At 37.5% G+C, this 20,847-nt stretch overlaps 4 protein-coding genes across 6 annotated transcripts; all 4 read right to left on the bottom strand.

The window, feature by feature from the left end:
• Window positions 1-135: 135 nt before the first annotated feature.
• On the bottom strand, window positions 136-891 carry LOC117789573 (succinate dehydrogenase cytochrome b560 subunit, mitochondrial). The gene is made up of 2 exons (XM_034628613.1): window positions 812-891; window positions 136-755 (listed from the first exon to the last, which is right to left on the bottom strand). Coding segments are annotated over exons 1-2 (516 nt in total). The 5' UTR covers window positions 814-891; the 3' UTR covers window positions 136-241.
• Window positions 892-1,200: 309 nt separating this feature from the next.
• LOC117792053 (hexokinase type 2) lies at window positions 1,201-2,638 on the bottom strand. The gene has a single exon (XM_034632009.1). It carries the CDS (start codon window positions 2,584-2,586, stop codon window positions 1,237-1,239), a length of 1,350 nt encoding a protein of 449 aa, XP_034487900.1. The 5' UTR covers window positions 2,587-2,638; the 3' UTR covers window positions 1,201-1,236.
• Window positions 2,639-10,611: 7,973 nt separating this feature from the next.
• On the bottom strand, window positions 10,612-12,064 carry LOC117791394 (hexokinase type 1). The gene has a single exon (XM_034631131.1). It carries the CDS (start codon window positions 11,990-11,992, stop codon window positions 10,619-10,621), a length of 1,374 nt encoding a protein of 457 aa, XP_034487022.1. The 5' UTR covers window positions 11,993-12,064; the 3' UTR covers window positions 10,612-10,618.
• Window positions 12,065-12,079: 15 nt separating this feature from the next.
• LOC117791395 (helix-loop-helix protein delilah) lies at window positions 12,080-20,404 on the bottom strand. 3 transcript variants are annotated; one of them, XM_034631132.1, is made up of 2 exons: window positions 19,162-20,397; window positions 12,080-13,715 (listed from the first exon to the last, which is right to left on the bottom strand). In XM_034631132.1, the coding sequence occupies exon 2, from the start codon at window positions 13,713-13,715 to the stop codon at window positions 12,408-12,410; it is 1,308 nt and encodes a 435-aa protein (XP_034487023.1). In that variant the 5' UTR covers window positions 19,162-20,397; the 3' UTR covers window positions 12,080-12,407. The 3 variants fall into 3 exon arrangements, 2 of the variants coding, with proteins under 2 accessions (XP_034487023.1, XP_034487024.1); XM_034631133.1 differs by lacking the exon at window positions 19,162-20,397 and adding an exon at window positions 14,284-14,301; XR_004618042.1 differs by lacking the exon at window positions 12,080-13,715 and adding an exon at window positions 18,735-19,090 and having other exon boundaries at window positions 19,162-20,404.
• Between the last annotated feature and the right edge of the window lie 443 nt (window positions 20,405-20,847).

Below are 20,847 nucleotides of genomic sequence, written 5' to 3'. Positions count from 1 at the left end.
GGGGACTAACGAATTAAGCTGGCTAATGACATTATCTATAGAATGCACAAAGTCACGATATCTGCCAAAACACGGGCATTTAAGCAAAAAGCAACACGGTTATTACATAACAGAGGAGAACGCATAAACGCAATATTATAAATAAACAGTACATGTATTAAGCATTTAATAATTTGTCAACATGTTCGCACTAGAATTTAACTGGAGTTAACCATTCGCAGGGACAGCTCGACAGGATCAATTACAAGAGCGCCAAGATTGCAGTGATCACAAAGGAGGCAGCAACCATTGCATAACCAGTGGAATAGACCTCTTTGATTTTGAGAAAACGGCCCGTATCCCAGAGCAGATGGCGTATACCGTTGGCGGAGTGATAGCCAACTGGGTAGGCGATGATGAACTTGATGGCGGTCAAGGCGCCGCCACTGAGCTGCAGTCCCTCGACCATGGTCACATAATGGCTGATGTCGTGCGAGGAGATGAGTGCGCCGAGGCCCAAGCCCCAGACGCCCATGCCGAGGGCAAGGCCAGTGCCGCGATGCATGATGGACAGCATGGAGGTGAGCTGGGGCTTGTATATGGTCAAGTGGGGGGACATCTCACGGCCCAGTCGGTCGTTCTTCTCGAAGAAGCTCTCATCCTTAACCGTGGAGCCGACAGAGACGACTTTCAACGACACCTGTCGGTTGGCAGCAGCCATCTGAAGGCCTTTACGCAGCGCTGAAGAGCGCACAAGTGTGCTGGATAGTGCATACCTAGTGAATAATAATTAATTTTCTTGCTCTGTGTTGGTAATTGACAAATTACGTACATTATGAACTTTTTTCGCTTAAGACTTGTAAACAGTGTGGCAGCAACTGACAAGCAGAAAAATAACAAGACAATCAATATATCGAAATGCGCATCGATATAATTATCGAACAGACCATATGTTAAGTTAACTAGGTAATGTTAAATGGAGGAGTGCAGCTTGCTCATTTGTGCGCAAATTGCTCTTCTTTGCGCTTCGCCTTAATGAGGAGCACACTATGTTAACAGGAGGAGGAGCACACTATGTTAACTGGAGGAGTAGCAACATAACAGCAAGATTGACGATGTTGCGCACAATGCTGCTCTTTTTTGCGTTGCGCGATACATTTGAACTGTAGCAAACCCTAAAAGACACAAGTTTGTTAAGTGTGAAATAAAATAAGAAGACGGTATTAGGCACTGATAATTTTATTTAAGCCATCTTGGTTAAGCACACACGGCAGCAATTAGGGCCGCACCACGACCCGAACCGTCCTCAGATACAACCAACTCAAATTTAACTGAACCCTTCAACATTCTGTTCATGTTTTCCATAAGTAAGTTGTGAAAGTGAGGATGAAAACGATAGACGCCACCATCAATGCCCACGGAACAATCTTTGGCATTCATTTTGTTAATCAAACAGACGAGGGCACAGGAAGTCAGCTTTGCGGATCGTGTTGATATAGTCTGGCAGATATATCGCAGACAGGCCAAATCCAGTTCATTGTTCGTTCGGATTCCCATTTGATCCATGATCATGGAGGCGTTGCGATAAGTGCCTGGCGGATCGGACTCAATCTCGGAGATAAATCGAGTCTCGAATCTCCATTTCTCGTTAATGGCATCCGACGAGAGGCCCTTGAAGAGCAGTCCCTTTTGCATAAGCTCAACGACAACTTGACGCACCAACTCTCCCAGATACATGCCAGAGATGCACTTCTCGAACGTTTGCCTCTTGGGATTGATCGACTGCTTGTCGACGACCTTGTCGTAACTGGTTCGTACAAAGTCCAAGACGCCATTGTCGCCAAAGGCGCCCATCTCGCAGTTGACAATCATATTGGGCTTATTGCTCGTCTGATACCCGTCGAGCATCTCGGTATTGATAGTCTTCTCCACATAGCACGCGTTGGTACCGGTGCCCACAATGAGACCGATCCGACAGTTGCGATTCGTGAAGGCACACGTCATGAGAGTCCCAGTTGTGTCATTTAGAATGGCAACGATTCGGACTTTGAGATCGCCCCGATGATTGATTGCATCCTGAAGTAGTTCGACAACGTTCTTGCCGACAACCCCATCGCAGTTGAAACCCTTTGTCCAGGTTATCATAATGCCCTTGTTAATACCAATCTGTTTCAGGGGAAATGAGAATGTGAATCCCAGTGGCAGATTGTCCTTTTCGATTTTTTGCTCCTTGCAAAACATTGCCAGGCACTCGGCAATAAAAGCAAACAGATTCTTTCCCGGCCCCACCATCAGTTCCTTGCTTATCACAAAGGCCTTGGACACAATATCAATATCCGTTTCACTATTTAGCGATACCAACAAAACACGAAAATTTGTGCCACCCAGATCGAGGGCCAGGTACTTGCCCCGCTCCTTGCCCGTGGGCAGATCCTGCACATACGTGATAAAGCATTTAACGACAGCTCTCGGATGCGTATCCCTGGCCAGACCCATATTGATCTCTTTGGTCAATCGATGGACAATCTCATTCATGTTTTCATCGCTTATATTGAATTTCTGACAGATCTGAAAAGCCTCTGGAAAATGTTGTTCTGGCTGCATCATCTTAATAGAATTTCCGGAGAGCTAGTCGCTATCTTAGCTATCACGAATTTAAATTTTGAAGTGTTCGACACGCTGAGACGACATAAAAACTGAAACTAGTCTCGAGTCCGGTCGACCCAGAATGTGCTGAGTTTGTCAAGTGTTTCCAAACTTACTTGATTCGGTAAGGAAGAACTTCAGGACGAACAGGTATTCGAATTTCAGTTGAATTGAAAATATTTCGATTCAACAGATTTACATAAATTTTATAGATCACAAAAAAGAGAGCGCAGTAGTTGAATTAATATTATAGAATTATTTCTCCAATTTTAACAATACACAAAAAATCAGGGAATTAAACCGAAGCAAATATGGGCTACGGTTTCGATTCTATTTCAGTTTTTTTCTTTCGGTTCCGGTATCAGTACCGCTACGTAACGGTACAGCAAATAAATTTTGAAACATTTTACAATTTCAAGATGTCGTTTTATAATAAATATGACATTGAAATAAACAGATCTAGGGCAAAAAAATTCTTTTGAACGAAATTTAAAATATTTTTTTTTAAGTATTTAATCAAATTTAAATGCAGAATAAAATAAAATTATATAATTAATGATTAAAATGACATTCCGCTTGAAAATCGGTTCAGTTTTGATCAAGCTATGACAGTTTGAAGTTGGTCAGACTGCGGACTTAGCCACTTTACAAGTCAAAATTCTTGTCCAATTTCACATGATTTTTTACAAAAAATAGAAAGGTCTCAGAATCAAGTTTAAAGTGTTGTTTTATACTTATTACGATATAGGGAGTTGATTAAAAGTGAAAACTTGAGATTTAAAATTTTGAATTTTTGAAATGTCAAAGGGGGGACCCTTAGCATCGAAATCAATATCTAGTAGAATCTAGAGGAAAATATTTTTTTTTTTAAGAATTAAATAAAATTTAAATGCAGAATGAATTAAAATGCCAAGTTATGAATAAAATGACATTCCGCTTAAAAATCGGTTCAGTTTTGATCAAGTTATGACAGTTTGAAGTTGGTCAGACTGTGGACTTAGCCACTTTACAAGTCAAAATTCTTGTCCAATTTCACATGATTTTTTACAAAAAATAGAAAGGTCTCAGAATCAAGTTTAAAGTGTTGTTTTATACTTATTACGATATAAGGAGTTGATTAAAAGTGAAAATTTGAGATTTAAAATTTTGAATTTTTGAAATTTCAAAGGGGGGACCCTTAGCATCGAAATCAATATCTAGTAGAATCTAGAGAAAAATATTTTTTTTTAAGAATTAAATAAAATTTAAATGAATGAATTAAATGCCAAGTTATGAATAAAATGACATTCCGCTTAAAATTCGGTTCAGTTTTGATCAAGTTATGACAGTTTGAAGTTGGTCAGACTGCGGACTTAGCCACTTTACAAGTCAAAATTCTTGTCCATTTCACATGATTTTTACAAAAAATAGAAAGGTCTCAGAATCAAGTTTAAAGTGTTGTTTTATACTTATTACGATATAAGAAGTTGATTAAAAGTGAAAATTTGAGATTTAAAATTTTGAATTTTGAAATTTCAAAGGGGACCCTTAGCTTCGAAATCAATATCTAGTAGAATCTAGAGGAAAATATTTTTTTTAAGAATTTAATAAAATTTAAATGCAGAATGAATTAAAATGCCAAGTTATGAATAAAATGACATTCCGCTTAAAATCGGTTCAGTTTTGATCAAGGTATGACAGTTTGAAGTTGGTCAGACTGTGGACTTAGCCACTTTACAAGTCAAAATTCTTGTCCATTTCACATTATTTTTTACAAAAAAATAAAGGTCTCAGAATCAAGTTTAAAGTGTTGTTTTATACTTATTACGATATAAGGAGTTGATTAAAAGTGAAAACTTGAGATTTAAAATTTTGAATTTTGAAATGTCAAAGGGGACCTTAGCATCGAAATCAATATCTAGTAGAATCTAGAGAAAAATATTTTTTTTTAAGAATTAAATAAAATTTAAATGCAGAATGAATTAAAATGCCAAGTTATGAATAAAATGACATTCCGCTTAAAATTCGGTTCAGTTTTGATCAAGTTATGACAGTTTGAAGTTGGTCAGACTGCGGACTTAGCCACTTTACAAGTCAAAATTCTTGTCCATTTCACATGATTTTTTACAAAAAAATAGAAAGGTCTCAGAATCAAGTTTAAAGTGTTGTTTTATACTTATTACGATATAAGGAGTTGATTAAAAGTGAAAATTTGAGATTTAAAATTTTGAATTTTGAAATTTCAAAGGGGGACCTTAGCATCGAAATCAATATCTAGTAGAATCTAGAGAAAAATATTTTTTTTAAGAATTAAATAAAATTTAAATGCAGAATGAATTAAAATGCCAAGTTATGAATAAAATGACATTCCGCTTAAAATTCGGTTCAGTTTTGATCAAGCTATGACAGTTTGAAGTTGGTCAGACTGCGGACTTAGCCACTTTACAAGTCAAAATTCTTGTCCAATTTCACATGATTTTACAAAAAAATAGAAAGGTCTCAGAATCAAGTTTAAAGTGTTGTTTTATACTTATTACGATATAAGAAGTTGATTAAAAGTGAAAATTTGAGATTTAAAATTTTGAATTTTTGAAATTTCAAAGGGGGGACCCTTAGCTTCGAAATCAATATCTAGTAGAATCTAGAGGAAAATATTTTTTTTTAAGAATTTAATAAAATTTAAATGCAGAATGAATTAAAATGCCAAGTTATGAATAAAATGACATTCCGCTTAAAAATCGGTTCAGTTTTGATCAAGGTATGACAGTTTGAAGTTGGTCAGACTGTGGACTTAGCCACTTTACAAGTCAAAATTCTTGTCCAATTTCACATTATTTTTTACAAAAAATAGAAAGGTCTCAGAATCAAGTTTAAAGTGTTGTTTTATACTTATTACGATATAAGGAGTTGATTAAAAGTGAAAACTTGAGATTTAAAATTTTGAATTTTTGAAATTTCAAAGGGGGGACCCTTAGCATCGAAATCAATATCTAGTAGAATCTAGAGAAAAATATTTTTTTTTAAGAATTAAATAAAATTTAAATGCAGAATGAATTAAAATGCCAAGTTATGAATAAAATGACATTCCGCTTAAAAATCGGTTCAGTTTTGATCAAGTTATGACAGTTTGAAGTTGGTCAGACTGTGGACTTAGCCACTTTACAAGTCAAAATTCTTGTCCATTTCACGATTTTTTACAAAAAATAGAAAGGTCTCAGAATCAAGTTTAAAGTGTTGTTTTATACTTATTACGATATAAGGAGTTGATTAAAAGTGAAAATTTGAGATTTAAAATTTTGAATTTTTGAAATTTCAAAGGGGGGACCCTTAGCTTCGAAATCAATATCTAGTAGAATCTAGAGGAAAATATTTTTTTTAAGAATTTAATAAAATTTAAATGCAGAATGAATTAAAATGCCAAGTTATGAATAAAATGACATTCCGCTTAAAAATCGGTTCAGTTTTGATCAAGTTATGACAGTTTGAAGTTGGTCAGACTGCGGACTTAGCCACTTTACAAGTCAAAATTCTTGTCCATTTCACATGATTTTTTAAAAAAATAGAAAGGTCTCAGAATCAAGTTTAAAGTGTTGTTTTATACTTATTACGATATAAGGAGTTGATTAAAAGTGAAAATTTGAGATTTAAAATTTTGAATTTTTGAAATGTCAAAGGGGGGACCCTTAGCTTCGAAATCAATATCTAGTAGAATCTAGAGGAAAATATTTTTTTTTTAAGAATTTAATAAAATTTAAATGCAGAATGAATTAAAATGCCAAGTTATGAATAAAATGACATTCCGCTTAAAATTCGGTTCAGTTTTGATCAAGTTATGACAGTTTGAAGTTGGTCAGACTGCGGACTTAGCCACTTTACAAGTCAAAATTCTTGTCCAATTTCACATATTTTTTTAAAAAATAGAAAGGTCTCAGAATCAAGTTTAAAGTGTTGTTTTATACTTATTACGATATAAGGAGTTGATTAAAAGTGAAAACTTGAGATTTAAAATTTTGAATTTTGAAATTTCAAAGGGGGGACCCTTAGCATCGAAATCAATATCTAGTAGAATCTAGAGAAAAATATTTTTTTTTAAGAATTAAATAAAATTTAAATGCAGAATGAATTAAAATGCCAAGTTATGAATAAAATGACATTCCGCTTAAAAATCGGTTCAGTTTTGATCAAGTTATGACAGTTTGAAGTTGGTCAGACTGTGGACTTAGCCACTTTACAAGTCAAAATTCTTGTCCAATTTCACATGATTTTTTACAAAAATAAAGGTCTCAGAATCAAGTTTAAAGTGTTGTTTTATACTTATTACGATATAAGGAGTTGATTAAAAGTGAAAATTTGAGATTTAAAATTTTGAATTTTGAAATTTCAAGGGGACCCTTAGCTTCGAAATCAATATCTAGTAGAATCTAGAGGAAAATATTTTTTTTTAAGAATTTAATAAAATTTAAATGCAGAATGAATTAAAATGCCAAGTTATGAATAAAATGACATTCCTTAAAAATCGGTTCAGTTTTGATCAAGGTATGACAGTTTGAAGTTGGTCAGACTGTGGACTTAGCCACTACAAGTCAAAATTCTTGTCCAATTTCACATTATTTTACAAAAAAATAGAAAGGTCTCAGAATCAAGTTTAAAGTGTTGTTTTATACTTATTACGATATAAGGAGTTGATTAAAAGTGAAAACTTGAGATTTAAAATTTTGAATTTTGAAATTTCAAAGGGGACCCTTAGCATCGAAATCAATATCTAGTAGAATCTAGAGAAAATATTTTTTTTAAGAATTAAATAAAATTTAAATGCAGAATGAATTAAAATGCCAAGTTATGAATAAAATGACATTCCGCTTAAAAAATCGGTTCAGTTTTGATCAAGTTATGACAGTTTGAAGTTGGTCAGACTGTGGACTTAGCCACTTTACAAGTCAAAATTCTTGTCCAATTTCACATGATTTTTTACAAAAAATAGAAAGGTCTCAGAATCAAGTTTAAAGTGTTGTTTTATACTTATTACGATATAAGGAGTTGATTAAAAGTGAAAATTTGAGATTTAAAATTTTGAATTTTTGAAATTTCAAAGGGGGGACCCTTAGCTTCGAAATCAATATCTAGTAGAATCTAGAGGAAAATATTTTTTTTTTAAGAATTAAATAAAATTTAAATGCAGAATGAATTAAAATGCCAAGTTATGAATAAAATGACATTCCGCTTAAAAAATCGGTTCAGTTTTGATCAAGTTATGACAGTTTGAAGTTGGTCAGACTGCGGACTTACTTTACAAGTCAAAATTCTTGTCCAATTTCACATGATTTTTTACAAAAAATAGAAAGGTCTCAGAATCAAGTTTAAAGTGTTGTTTTATACTTATTACGATATAGGGAGTTGATTAAAAGTGAAAACTTGAGATTTAAAATTTTGAATTTTTGAAATGTCAAAGGGGGGACCCTTAGCTTCGAAATCAATATCTAGTAGAATCTAGAGGAAAATATTTTTTTTTAAGAATTTAATAAATTTTAAATGCAGAATGAATTAAAATGCCAAGTTATGAATAAAATGACATTCCGCTTAAAATTCGGTTCAGTTTTGATCAAGACAGTTTGAAGTTGGTCAGACTGCGGACTTAGCCACTTTACAAGTCAAAATTTTGTCCAATTTCACATGATTTTTTAAAAAAAATAGAAAGGTCTCAGAATCAAGTTTAAAGTGTTGTTTATACTTATTACGATATAGGAGTTGATTAAAAGTGAAAACTTGAGATTTAAAATTTTGAATTTTGAAATGTCAAAGGGGACCCTTAGCTTCGAAATCAATATCTAGTAGAATCTAGAGGAAAATATTTTTTTTTAAGAATTTAATAAATTTTAAATGCAGAATGAATTAAAATGCCAAGTTATAAATAAAATGACATTCCGCTTAAAATTCGGTTCAGTTTTGATCAAGTTATGACAGTTTGAAGTTGGTCAGACTGCGGACTTAGCCACTTTACAAGTCAAAATTCTTGTCCAATTTCACATGATTTTTTACAAAAAATAGAAAGGTCTCAGAATCAAGTTTAAAGTGTTGTTTTATACTTATTACGATATAAGAAGTTGATTAAAAGTGAAAATTTGAGATTTAAAATTTTGAATTTTTGAAATTTCAAAGGGGGGACCCTTAGCTTCGAAATCAATATCTAGTAGAATCTAGAGGAAAATATTTTTTTTTTAAGAATTTAATAAAATTTAAATGCAGAATGAATTAAAATGCCAAGTTATGAATAAAATGACATTCCGCTTAAAAATCGGTTCAGTTTGATCAAGTTATGACAGTTTGAAGTTGGTCAGACTGCGGACTTAGCCACTTTACAAGTCAAAATTCTTGTCCAATTTCACATGATTTTTACAAAAAATAGAAAGGTCTCAGAATCAAGTTTAAAGTGTTGTTTTATACTTATTACGATATAAGGAGTTGATTAAAAGTGAAAATTTGAGATTTAAAATTTTGAATTTTGAAATTTCAAAGGGGACCCTTAGCTTCGAAATCAATATCTAGTAGAATCTAGAGGAAAATATTTTTTTTTTAAGAATTTAATAAAATTTAAATGCAGAATGAATTAAAATGCCAAGTTATGAATAAAATGACATTCCGCTTAAAAATCGGTTCAGTTTTGATCAAGTTATGACAGTTTGAAGTTGGTCAGACTGCGGACTTAGCCACTTTACAAGTCAAAATTCTTGTCCAATTTCACATGATTTTTTACAAAAAATAGAAAGGTCTCAGAATCAAGTTTAAAGTGTTGTTTTATACTTATTACGATATAAGGAGTTGATTAAAAGTGAAAATTTGAGATTTAAAATTTTGAATTTTTTGAAATTTCAAAGGGGACCCTTAGCATCGAAATCAATATCTAGTAGAATCTAGAGAAAAATTTTTTTTTTAAGAATTAAAAAAATTTAAATGCAGAATGAATTAAAATGCCAAGTTATGAATAAAATGACATTCCGCTTAAAAATCGGTTCAGTTTTGATCAAGTTATGACAGTTTGAAGTTGGTCAGACTGTGGACTTAGCCACTTTACAAGTCAAAATTCTTGTCCAATTTCACATGATTTTTTACAAAAAATAGAAAGGTCTCAGAATCAAGTTTAAAGTGTTGTTTTATACTTATTACGATATAAGGAGTTGAATGAAAGTGAAAACGTGAGATTTAAAATTTTGAATTTTCAAAATTTCAAAGGGGGGACCCTTAGCATCGAAATCGAATCTTGGTCGAAAATAATTAAATTTTCTAAATGAACAAAAATTGAATACAGAATGAATTTAGAGGCCGAGTCATGATCAAAATGACATTCCGCTTGAAAATCGGTTCAGTTTTGATCAAGCTATGACAGTTTGAAGTTGGTCAGACTTCGGATATAACCACTTTACAAGTCAAAATTTTTATACAATTCTTCATGAATTTTTACAAAAAATTGAAAGGTCTCAGAATCAAGTTTAAATTGTTGTTTTATACTAATTACGATATAAGGAGTTGAATAAAAGTGAAAACGTGAGATTTAAAATTTTGAACTTTAAAAATTTCAAAGGGGGGACCCTTAGCATCAAAATCGAATCTTGGTCGAAAATAATTAAATTTTCTAAATGAACAAAAATTGAATACAGAATGAATTTAGAGGCCGAATCATGATCAAAATGACCTTCCGCTTGAAAATCGGTTCAGTTTTGATCAAGCTATGACCTACTTGACCTAGCAACTTTACCGGTACAAACGTTTCGGTATTTGGTTCTTGACAGAAGATTATCATTCAGTTACGGGTTTAGGTGCGGTACTAAAAACGGTTAGTTTCAGTTAACGGTACCGGTTCCGTTGTTATTCCCTGCTTATAACATGTTTGTTGATCTTTACAGAATTGTATTTAACTATTAACTATATTTACATGCAATATTATTATTTGAATTTTTCAAATGGGTCAAGAACCAAAGTTAAATTATCTGTAGCCTCTTATATGGATTTTTCAAGGGTATCATCTATTCGGTTGTGCTAAGGAAACGGCCAGGCCGGCCACAATGGCAGCTCCGACACCAGGACTATCCTCGGCAACAACGATTTCAAATTGATTGGCTGGATTGGCCAGGAGGAGTGTGTGCTGATTGAGCACCTCCTGGTATCTGGGAAACAAGCGATAAATGCCACCGTCAACGGCAATCGATACCTGATGATAGTTCATCCGATTGATCAAGGCGGCTAAGCCGGCAGCTACAAGCTTGGCGGAACGATCTGTGACCGTTTGGCAGATGTACCTGAGCATGGCCAGATCTCGTTCCTCGCAGTTGCGCATCTTGAACTTGTCCATTACTTCTTGGGCCGTCACATAGATGCCTGGGGGATCTGATTCGACCGCTATCAACGATTTCATTTCCATCTTCCAGTGTATCCCAATGTAGTCCTGGCTGTACCCCTTAAACATGACTCCCATGTTCATGAGCTTCACAATCATGAGCCGCACCAGCTCGCCCAGATATAGAGTGCTGATGCACTTTTCGAAATACTTCTGACCCGGATTACTGGAGTCTGCATCGACCAACTTATCAAATTCATTACGCATAAAATCCAAATGACCGTTGCCCCCAAATCTGCCCCATTCCGTGTTAATGATCATCAGTGGCAAGTCGGCCGGTCCCTCGTACAATTCGCATTCCGCACTCTGCTCCACGTAGGCGGCATTTGTGGCAGTTCCAATGATTAGGCCGATCTTGCAGTTGGTCTGGGACCAGGCTAAAGCCATTAGGGATCCCGCGGATATGTTGACGATGCCCGCTAAGTTCACAGAGATGTCCTTGTGCCGGGCCAGAGCATTGCGAAGCAGCTGCACCACATCCTTACCCACAGCTCCCTTGGCGCCGTAGCCTTTTGTCCAGGCCACCAAAACGCCCACGTCCAGGGCCAGTTTATTCAAGGCGAAGGCAAAGGCAATGCCCATCGGCAGGTTTTCCTTTTCCACCTTCTTTTCCTTAACAAAGATCGCAATGTTGGCGGCAAGGAAATCGAACAACTGTGTGCCACGGGCACCGGCAACCGTGTGTGGCACGATCACACACTTGGAGCTCATATAGACATCCTTCTCACTGCCGAACTTGACCAGCATAATCCGGCAGTTGGTGGGCCACATTTCCAGGGCCAAGAAGCGACCACGCTCCCGTCCAGTGGGCAAGTTCTGGACATAGCTGAGGAAACAGGGCACCGACGATCGATGATGTGTCTCGCTGCCCAGACCGGCAATTATCTCACGCGATATGCTATTCCTGATGCTGATCAGATTGTCGTGCGTGAGATTGAAGAGTTTGCATAGCCTGTATGCCTCGGGGAATTCCGTCTCCGGATTTGCATATTTTTGCATATTCTTGAAAACGTTGAATTTATGTTCTCCGATCTATTGAAAATTTGTGTGCGACAATAAGAAATAAGAAACAAAAACATACAATAATTCTAATTGAACAACATTTTGTGATTTATTTACATACATTTTGAAAAACTGATGGATACGAAAAATGATTGAAGTGATTGAAATGCTTAGCCAAAGAAAATAACACATGGACATGGGCTGTCTGCTGTGAGCAAATGCAGTTGCCTGCCTGCCTGCCTGCTATGACACGATGAATTCCGTTGTACGCTGTAGCTATAGCTAATGTGAGGTTAGGTTTGCCGCGCACTATCAACTAAGTTAAACTTAAACGAACAATGTAACAAATTACAATATCAATATCATTAAAAATTATCAATAAATAAACTATAGACATTCGTAGTTGAACGGGTCACGCTAGAAATATGTCTGGGAACTCGCCATGCAGCAGATCGGCAAACGGCTGAAAACTGTCCAGTGTGGCCAGAGGACTAATGCAAGCCGAGGGTTGCTGATCGCTGCCAAAGTCAAAGGAGTCCGTCGATTGATCCAGCAATCGCAAACTCAACTCCACATCCGGTTTATCCAACGGCAAATGCATGGAAATGGGCAAATCACCCCGCGAGGGCAACATTGATCCGGCCGAGGCCAGCAGGCTCTGATAGTTGGCATCGAGGCAGTGCAGCGACTCGCTGTCCGACTCCAGCAACAGCGTGTTGAGCTCACTGAGCGCCTGCATCCCCAGCAGACTGTCCGCATCCAGAGGAGCGCTGTCATGGATGCTGCCGCTGCTGCTGCCGCTGCTGCTTCTGCTGCTGCTGCTCGTGGAGGCGGATGAGGATAAAGATGCATAGGCGGAGCTGGGCGAGCTGGCGGCTGCACAGAATGCAGGTGAGCCGACGGAGGAGGAGGCATAACACGATTCCGGTGAACTGCTCGCCGTGGATGTCGTTGTCATTGCTGTTCCTATTGCTGTTGTTCTTGCTGTTGTTGTCTTGGTCTGTTTACTTTGTCGCTTCGCAGGCGTCTTTTTGTTGGCCTTTGATGGCTTCTTGGTCTTTTGAACTGGCGGCGTTGGTTCCAGCTCCAGCTCGTACTCCGCCTCCACATCCGCATCCGCATCCGCCTCGGGATCCGATTCGAGACTGACATGCGCCTCCCGGTTGGCACTCTCGCGCAGACACTCGACCAGAAAGTCGCTCTCATAGCTGGGATCCTGCAGGGACTCGCTCAGCATGCCAATGTACTTCATGGCCAGTCGCAGTGTTGTTATCTTGGTCAGCTTCTCGTTGGTACTGGCTGCATCCTCGCCAGTTATCGACTGCGGCACACAATGACGCAGCTGCTCAAAGGCCATGTTGATCTCACGCATCCGGGTGCGTTCCCTGGCATTCGCCGTCTTGCGGCGATACTTGCTCAACGGCGGCGCTTTCGTCTTGGCCGAACTCTTGGCCTTGGAGGCAGTTGGCGTTGCGGTTACCTTGGCCGTAGCTGATGGCTCCAATTCTGTGGCAGGTGAGGCTGGCATTGATGTGGCTGACTCGCCGGGAATGCGTTTCTGTCGCTTTTGCCGCAGAGAGTACTTCTCACCACGTCGACAAGTCGCCGCATTGGTTGCCTTCCTTTTCCGTGAACCTTTGGCTCCGGATTGCGTCTGATCGCTGTCCAGCTCCATGTCTAGCTCCGCGTAGTTGTGCATCTCGTATGTGCTGGATTTCATCTGCAAAGTTGGAGGAAAAGTGAAAGTTTGAGTTAGACATTCGTTCACAATGGATTTCAATTCAATTCATTGACGTCTTATTGGCTATGTCTCTGGCGTGGGCTGTGCCGTCCCAGCAATCAAAAGCAATTAACAATATGTTTGAATTGCCCAAAAACGCGCGGTGTTCTATCAAAATTGACAACCAATAGAGCGTAACTTGGTCTAACCCATCCGACAACTTCCGTAAACGGTTCTAATTGCTTAAGCGAACTGAAGTCGCTGCGGATGAAGTGCTGTGATGTGCTGTGATGTGCTGTGGTGTGGGTGGTTCCTTCATGACGCTTTGCTTCCGTCATAAAACTCATTGAAGCCGAAAAAACGCATCAACCAAAAAGTCATAAACAAATTTATTCTTTGGGGCAGGGTTCAGCAATCGAATTTGGACTTTATTAAAGCAACTGCGATTATACGAATACGAATACGAATACGAATACGAATACGCATTTGTGTATACGTGTGAGTAGAAGTATGAGTATGGGTACTCGTATATTGTACCATTGCAAATGCCACGAATCCATTCACATACATTTATACTTCAGATTGACTCAAGCTCAGTTGATTATACAGATTGTTTTGCTAATCCTTAAATGGTTGCTTCAAGGTGCAACTCAGTTCAAGCATACAAGAAATCCGCTTCGAGGTTTTAATCAATCTTAACTTTAAGACTACTGCGCAATTGTCGAATATCTATCAAATATTCGACTATCATCAATCTATTTGACCAATCATTTGGTTGAAAGGCGTGGTCAATGTAGCACAATTTGAAAACAGTTTCAAGTATCTATTGTTTTCAACAAAAAGTTTAATAGAAGAAAGAGGACCCATGAATAAATCAAGGGAATTGAATCACAACACTTAATTTTAAAATGCTATTAACTAAAACATTTTTTTTTTCTTTTTAATATGGCTGGAAGATTTTTATTTTTTGTATTTAATTCAAAAAAATTATTACAATTGTTTTAATTATTTTAAAGTTCATGTTCAATCGTAAGCAAAGTGAATCATGCGAAAGTAAAATAAAGTTAAGGATATAAGCAAAGATCAAATATATTTGTTGACTGAAAATTATTTGAAATGATATTCTAAATTTCAAATCTTTCAACTTCTTGAAAGATCCATATTTAATAAATTTATATTTGTTAGTAGACAACTAAATTATATTAGGGCATTCTTTTGTCTATTCTCATGCTGTCAAACAGAAGATTAAATTAACAAAATTAATTTCCAACTATATAATGTGCATGATGTGTGAGATGAAAATGGTATTTGAATATTTGAAAAGTTGTCTATAATGTTTTGGCACAGTCAACTTTGCTAAAATGTTGCTCAACATTCGAGAAAGTTTTATTTGTGGTAGGTTAACTGTACTAAATATTTTTCATTACTTTTTGAACAAGTTTTTCTCTACTTTATTTTACTTTACTTGATATTTTGCGGTTGCGGTTTCGTCTAACTTAGTGAAAATAACAACATGCAAACAGAGTAACGGCAAACGAATAGAAATTGTTAATGAATGCATTTTAATGCAAGAATTAAGTTACATGAAATGTAAATGTAACTTGAGGCCGACTCAACGTCATCAACAGCAACAGCAACAACAGTGGCAGTGGCAACAATAACAACAAGTTGCCAAGTTGCCAAGTTACCAAGTTGCCACCGCCTAAGCCAAATGTCGAATATTTCTGCATCGATGCTAACGCCCTTGCCTTGTTGCATGGCTTGTGCCTTGGCCTCATATATTGCTGTAACCAGCTCTGAAGCTCTGCAGAGGTGTAAATATGAGAAGATTGATTGCAATCATCGTCGTCGACAGACGAGAGGAGTGTGTGGTGTCCATGTCAGGTTCACTTAAATGGACAATTTAGTGCAGATTGCCAAAATTGGCATCAGATTCTTGCTGTTGCACTGGACCGGCCCAGTCTTTTATCGTACCTCGTTTTGCCCCACCTCGTTGCTTGCCACTTGTTGCATAGCTTTGACCATATTAAGACTTGAACAAGTTGCTCTTGTTGTTGTGTTATTGATTGTGGTCAGCACTTTTCATCATAAACAGTTAATCGACAGAAAGAGAGCTAAATTGTTTTAAACCACATTTAAACCAGGGCTCAGCTAACTGATTGTCTACTATACACGTATAATCTTTATGTTCAACTTGCAACAGTTCTGCAAAGCTTCCGTATTTAACACGTTAAATAAAAAATTCACTTTGTCCTGTATTCGTGACTGGCTTTTCTTCTTGGAGTTTGCTCTCCTGATTTGCATGGCAATTAATTTTTGCCACGCGACGATAGTTGAATTAAAGTATGGAATCTAAATAAAGTACTAAGAACAAGCTGACGACTCTTGAATGATCTTTGGAAGGTTGGCAAAGGCTTAAGGAATATGAGATATGCGTACTCCGAGACAGTGTCTGATATTTAGAGTTAGGATGAATAAATATATAGTTTTCGAGGAAAGAATAATTTTGAATTAAGAAAATGTTAGTTATTAAAAAGTTCAACTCAGTAATTTTATACAAAGTCTACATAATAATAGAGTTATATTGTATGTAACTCTATATTGAAAAAATATAAGTCTTTTTTATGTTTTTATAAATATATTTATATATTTATAATTTCACTCTTAATTTTTGTAACAAATTGTCGGTTGTAGCTGATACTCCCTGCTGAGACTCAGTTAAGGGTGTTGAGGTGCACAAAAAGTTTACGCGACATGCAAGAAACAAGGTGCAATTAAGAGCACTGAAATTTTTCAGCTTTCCCCTTGCAACCCTTAACCCCCGACGCTTCGCAACCCCTTCCGGTGATGGTTGGTCAGGAGCGGAGGCTCGTTTTGGTTTTGCGGTGGCTTTTGGCTGCGGCGCCAAAATGACGTGAAAATTAGCAAGTTCCGTGTGCTGAGTCTACAAATTGCACGCGATTAAAGGTATTCGCGGCTAATAAATGTTGTTGAACAAACAGCAACATCGAAAGCAGCCGCAGGAGCTGAAGGCGTGATTGGAGCCGTGGTCACAGGATGTGCAGGAAGTGCTACAGGATGTGAGGCAGGCATTTTGCACTTTCTCACTTTTCTGATTGGAAAATTCGAAGCGCGCTTCTGTTTTGGCTGGCTGCTTAAGTTTTCAATTACTCGACGGCACAATACGAAACCAATTGAAATGCGCAGACAACATGTATACGTAGAACAGCCCTCCAGTCCCCTCCCGTTGCCCGCTCACCCGTTTAGCATTCCCATGCAACAACAACAACAACAACAGCAACAACAACAAAGCAGACAAAAGGCGAGTCGTGCGTGCGGCCAGCCGTGAAGAGCCAGCAAGCTAGAAGAGGAGCAGACGAAGGGCGAGGTTCATTTTCAAATTTTTGTGTTTTTGTTTTTTTTGTTGTTGCTGCTTTTCTCTTTTATTTTATTTTTTATTTGGGGTTCTGCAGGGAGTAGCTGTCTATCCAAAGTGCACTTGAAACTGACGCTGAGCATGGTTTCCCCGCCCACCCCTTGCTCCATCCTCCCAGATGCAGTCGCTGCATTTTTAGGTGTAGCCATTAAATTTAGAACTTTTTCTGCACGCTTGTCTGCACGCCACAAAGTGAACTCAGTTTGGCTCTGTATGTGTGTATGTGAGGGGGTGTGGCAGGAGGGCGGTTGGTGGGCAGTCGGGTGCGGTTAAATGGAAAATGAAGCGTCTGCTGGAAAAAGTGAACAAAATATGCGAGAAAAGCTGCAATATAAGCTGTTCGGAAAGAGCGGGGAAATGAGGAACTTATTAACCAGAAAGTTGACTTGACATCTGAATATTCTAGAAAAGCAGTGATAAGATCACATGAAAGTTTACAAATGGTAACTCTTTCTAAAGAGTCTTTGCATTGATTTTCTTTAATGTAAATAGTATAAAATGGAATGTATTTGCTATTTAATCATTTAAAATATTCCTTCTTTATAATAATATTTTATTTTCAGTTGTCAAAGTTATTGCAAATATATTGTGCCTTACTATAGAAGCTGCCCTCGTTTATTGCGCATCTGTATAGAGTCTGACTGACTCAGTTTTTTTTTGTTTTTGCCACAGTTTAAAATTAGTTTTTATTGTATGCAGGCTTTTTCTATCTTTCTCTTTTTTCGATTTGTGATTCTTAATGTGCTTTTTGTGGAAATCATCGCATTTCTCATTTCTTCTTGCAGTTGTTGCTGTATTTGTTGCTATTGTTGTAGTCGTCTCGTGCTGTTGCCAGTTGCATGCTGCCTACATCAGCGTCTCGTGTGGTTGCCGTTGGGCTCTTTTTTATTTTTAGTCAGCTAGCGGCAAATTCTGATTTCGATTCCTTTTTTTTGCATTTTTCAATTTTTTTCTTCTGTTTTGTTTCTTACTTGCCTTTTTGTTGACTTTCTTCACATGAGTTTGTTTGATTTCCATTTAAGTATAGTTTGTTTATTAAGATTGGCACACGTTGCGTATGTGTGATGTGTTTGTGTTTACATTCGGCATGACAATCTCCCTCTCAGTCTCGTTCTCTCTGTCTCATTCTCTTCCTCTCTCAATATATCGCTGTGTAGGTATTTTGGTAGCACTGCGTGGTTTTGTATTACCCATTATTTTGTTGCTTTTGTTTTAAAATTTTGCTTGATTTTTGACAGGTTTCTGGCGCTTGCTTTTTGGCTAATTCCCTTTGTTTTCTTCTCATTGGAGTGAAGACAGCAACAGCTGTTCCCACACTCAACAAAATGAATTGGGTCATGGGGCCATAGACTTGTTTTATTAATGAATTTCATAGTTTCCCTAATTATTAACAAGCAACAGGTATAATAAAATAAATTAAATAAATAAAATGACGGAAGGTTTGCTTACAATCGCAACAAAATGCAATAAAAAATTATAATAATTGAAACCAAATAAATAAAAGCAATAACAAAAATATAAATAAATTTCTAAAAACAAAAGAGTAGTTGGAAGGGTACGACTAGAAGATATACAAATAACTGTTTGATGAAGAAATGTCTAAGGATCTACAGATCCTTCTAGCAATTTGGATTTAATTAAATGGCTAAACCTGCGAATATCGAGTGACAAACTCAGTTACATTAAAGAATTTCAATATCTTTCTAGCTGGCTCCTCTCCAGCCAACACAATTCATGGAGGGTACACCGAGTGAGTTGTCTGCTGACAAGTTGAACTGTTGACAAGTTGGGCGCCCAATTCATCCAAAGGAAAGCCGAAAGTTTTCAACACCTTGGGCAAATAAATGCTTCGCTTTCTACTGTGCAACACCCTGGGTTGCTGCCACATCTTCTCAGTTGCTGCTACTTCTTATAGTATAGATATATGCTCGATGCCTGTCTATTTTTATTGATACAACAACAGCAATAACAAGAGATTATAGCATATGAAATATGTACACATTTATTTACCTTTTCGATTTCATAAATCCAAAAATGTACGAGAGGCCTGGGCTGATTGTAGTTTTGAGATTTTGAATTATTGCAGTTGTCACATAGAAATTGTAATTTTCAATCAATTTTATGTATTTTTAGCACTTTTCACGCACTTCAATTTGATTGTTGATGTTATTTTATTTTAATTTATTTTGGTTTTATTTATTTTGAAATAAAAACAAATCTGAATTCCGATTTGATTGTAAGTTTCAATTAAAATTCCACAGCATCAGCTAATTAGTCATCGAATATGTTGTTTTGTGACTCGATTTTAAATTAACGCTTGCCTCATGAATAAATTTGGCAGATTAACACAACAAAAATAAATCTGTTTTGTTTTTGAATTTTATTATTTTTATTTCCTCGAACTTCCACAGCAAACTAGTTTGTTTTTAGTTTGTATATTATTGTATTTATATTTATTTTTAGTTTGTTGTCATTTGCGCCAATTCGTTTTAATGGGCTTTGCCGATAAGTTTTGTTTCAGCTAAAAAAGTATCTGATAGATACGCGATGCAACTGAATGTGAGAAAAGCCACGAAGAACAGTTTTTCCAAAACGTGCGAGCCGCGTGTGTCAGCAATGCGACTGTGACTGTATGTGTGTGTATCTATGTGTCAGTGTGTGAGGCCGGCTGCTAAAAATATCCGTGAGTACGAGCACTACTGATGATGCTGCTGCTGCTGCTGCTGTGTATCTATGTATCTGTATCCAATAACCCGAGTTGGCGCACAAAAATACACGGCCCGTTGCTGTGGCTTCTAGACTGTTGCTTCTCGCTTGTTGGAGAAAGGTGCGTTCTGTGCTCTGTATTGTGTATTCTGTGTTCTGCGTCTGCGTTTGCGTCTTGTTGAAAGCAACGTGCTGCGTCCGCTTGCTGCGCCTGTCCGCTATGCACTGAGCACCGTTTGACAACGTCGCTGTTGTCGACGTCGTCGTCGTCGTTGTTGTTGTCGTCGTTGTTGTTGTCGTCGTCACCCGTCAATGTCGTCCACTCATTTAAGTGTGTCTATGTTGGGGCAGCAGCACTTGGCTTTGACTCCGTTAGCAAAGCCAACGCAGGCCTAAGTAGGCTTATTGGTTTTGGGCCTGTTGCGGTTGATGCCCACACAGCGAACAGATCACCGAGAACAGAGAACAGATCACTGAGAATGGGGAATGGAGCACAGAGAACACGCTCCGGGAACCGGGACCGGCACTTGTCTGTTGCGTTGAGCGTGCGTTGCGCTATTGAAACGATCAATGAATGAAATGCGGCATTAAAAAGCACCACTTTACGTTTGTATCTTACAGATACGACTACGACTGGAATCGGGCCTCGACAGCCGACCAATAAACCGCTAAACCCACTGCCAGTTTGGTGGTTTGGTTTGCTTGTGACGAGATCGCAACGACAACAACGACAACAACGCCAACACAAACAGCGTCATTGGAGGCAGAGCCGTAGACCCAAATCCCCGCTGAGCAGCAGTTCCACAAACCAGTTCTTATTGCTTAGTGCTTACTGCTTACTGCTCTCCACTCACTCACTCACTCACTCACCCACTCACCCACTCAACTCACTTGGCTTGTGTGGGTGTCTCTGCGTTGGCAGGCCGGTTGCCCGTTTGCCCGATCGTCGGATCGTTGGTTCGTTTCGGTCGATTCGGTCGGGTTTGTTGT

This window comes from Drosophila innubila, assembly GCF_004354385.1.
Source record: "Drosophila innubila isolate TH190305 chromosome 3R unlocalized genomic scaffold, UK_Dinn_1.0 2_E_3R, whole genome shotgun sequence".
Classification (NCBI taxonomy): domain Eukaryota; kingdom Metazoa; phylum Arthropoda; class Insecta; order Diptera; family Drosophilidae; genus Drosophila; species Drosophila innubila.
This window is presented reverse-complemented; position numbering and strand designations above follow the sequence as displayed.

Coding starts and splice junctions, on each gene's coding strand:
- LOC117792053 (XM_034632009.1), bottom strand. CDS start 2,586: ATGATGCAGCCAGAACAACATTTTCCAGAGGCTTTTCAGATCTGTCAG.
- LOC117791395 (XM_034631132.1), bottom strand. CDS start 13,715: ATGAAATCCAGCACATACGAGATGCACAACTACGCGGAGCTAGACATG.
- LOC117791394 (XM_034631131.1), bottom strand. CDS start 11,992: ATGCAAAAATATGCAAATCCGGAGACGGAATTCCCCGAGGCATACAGG.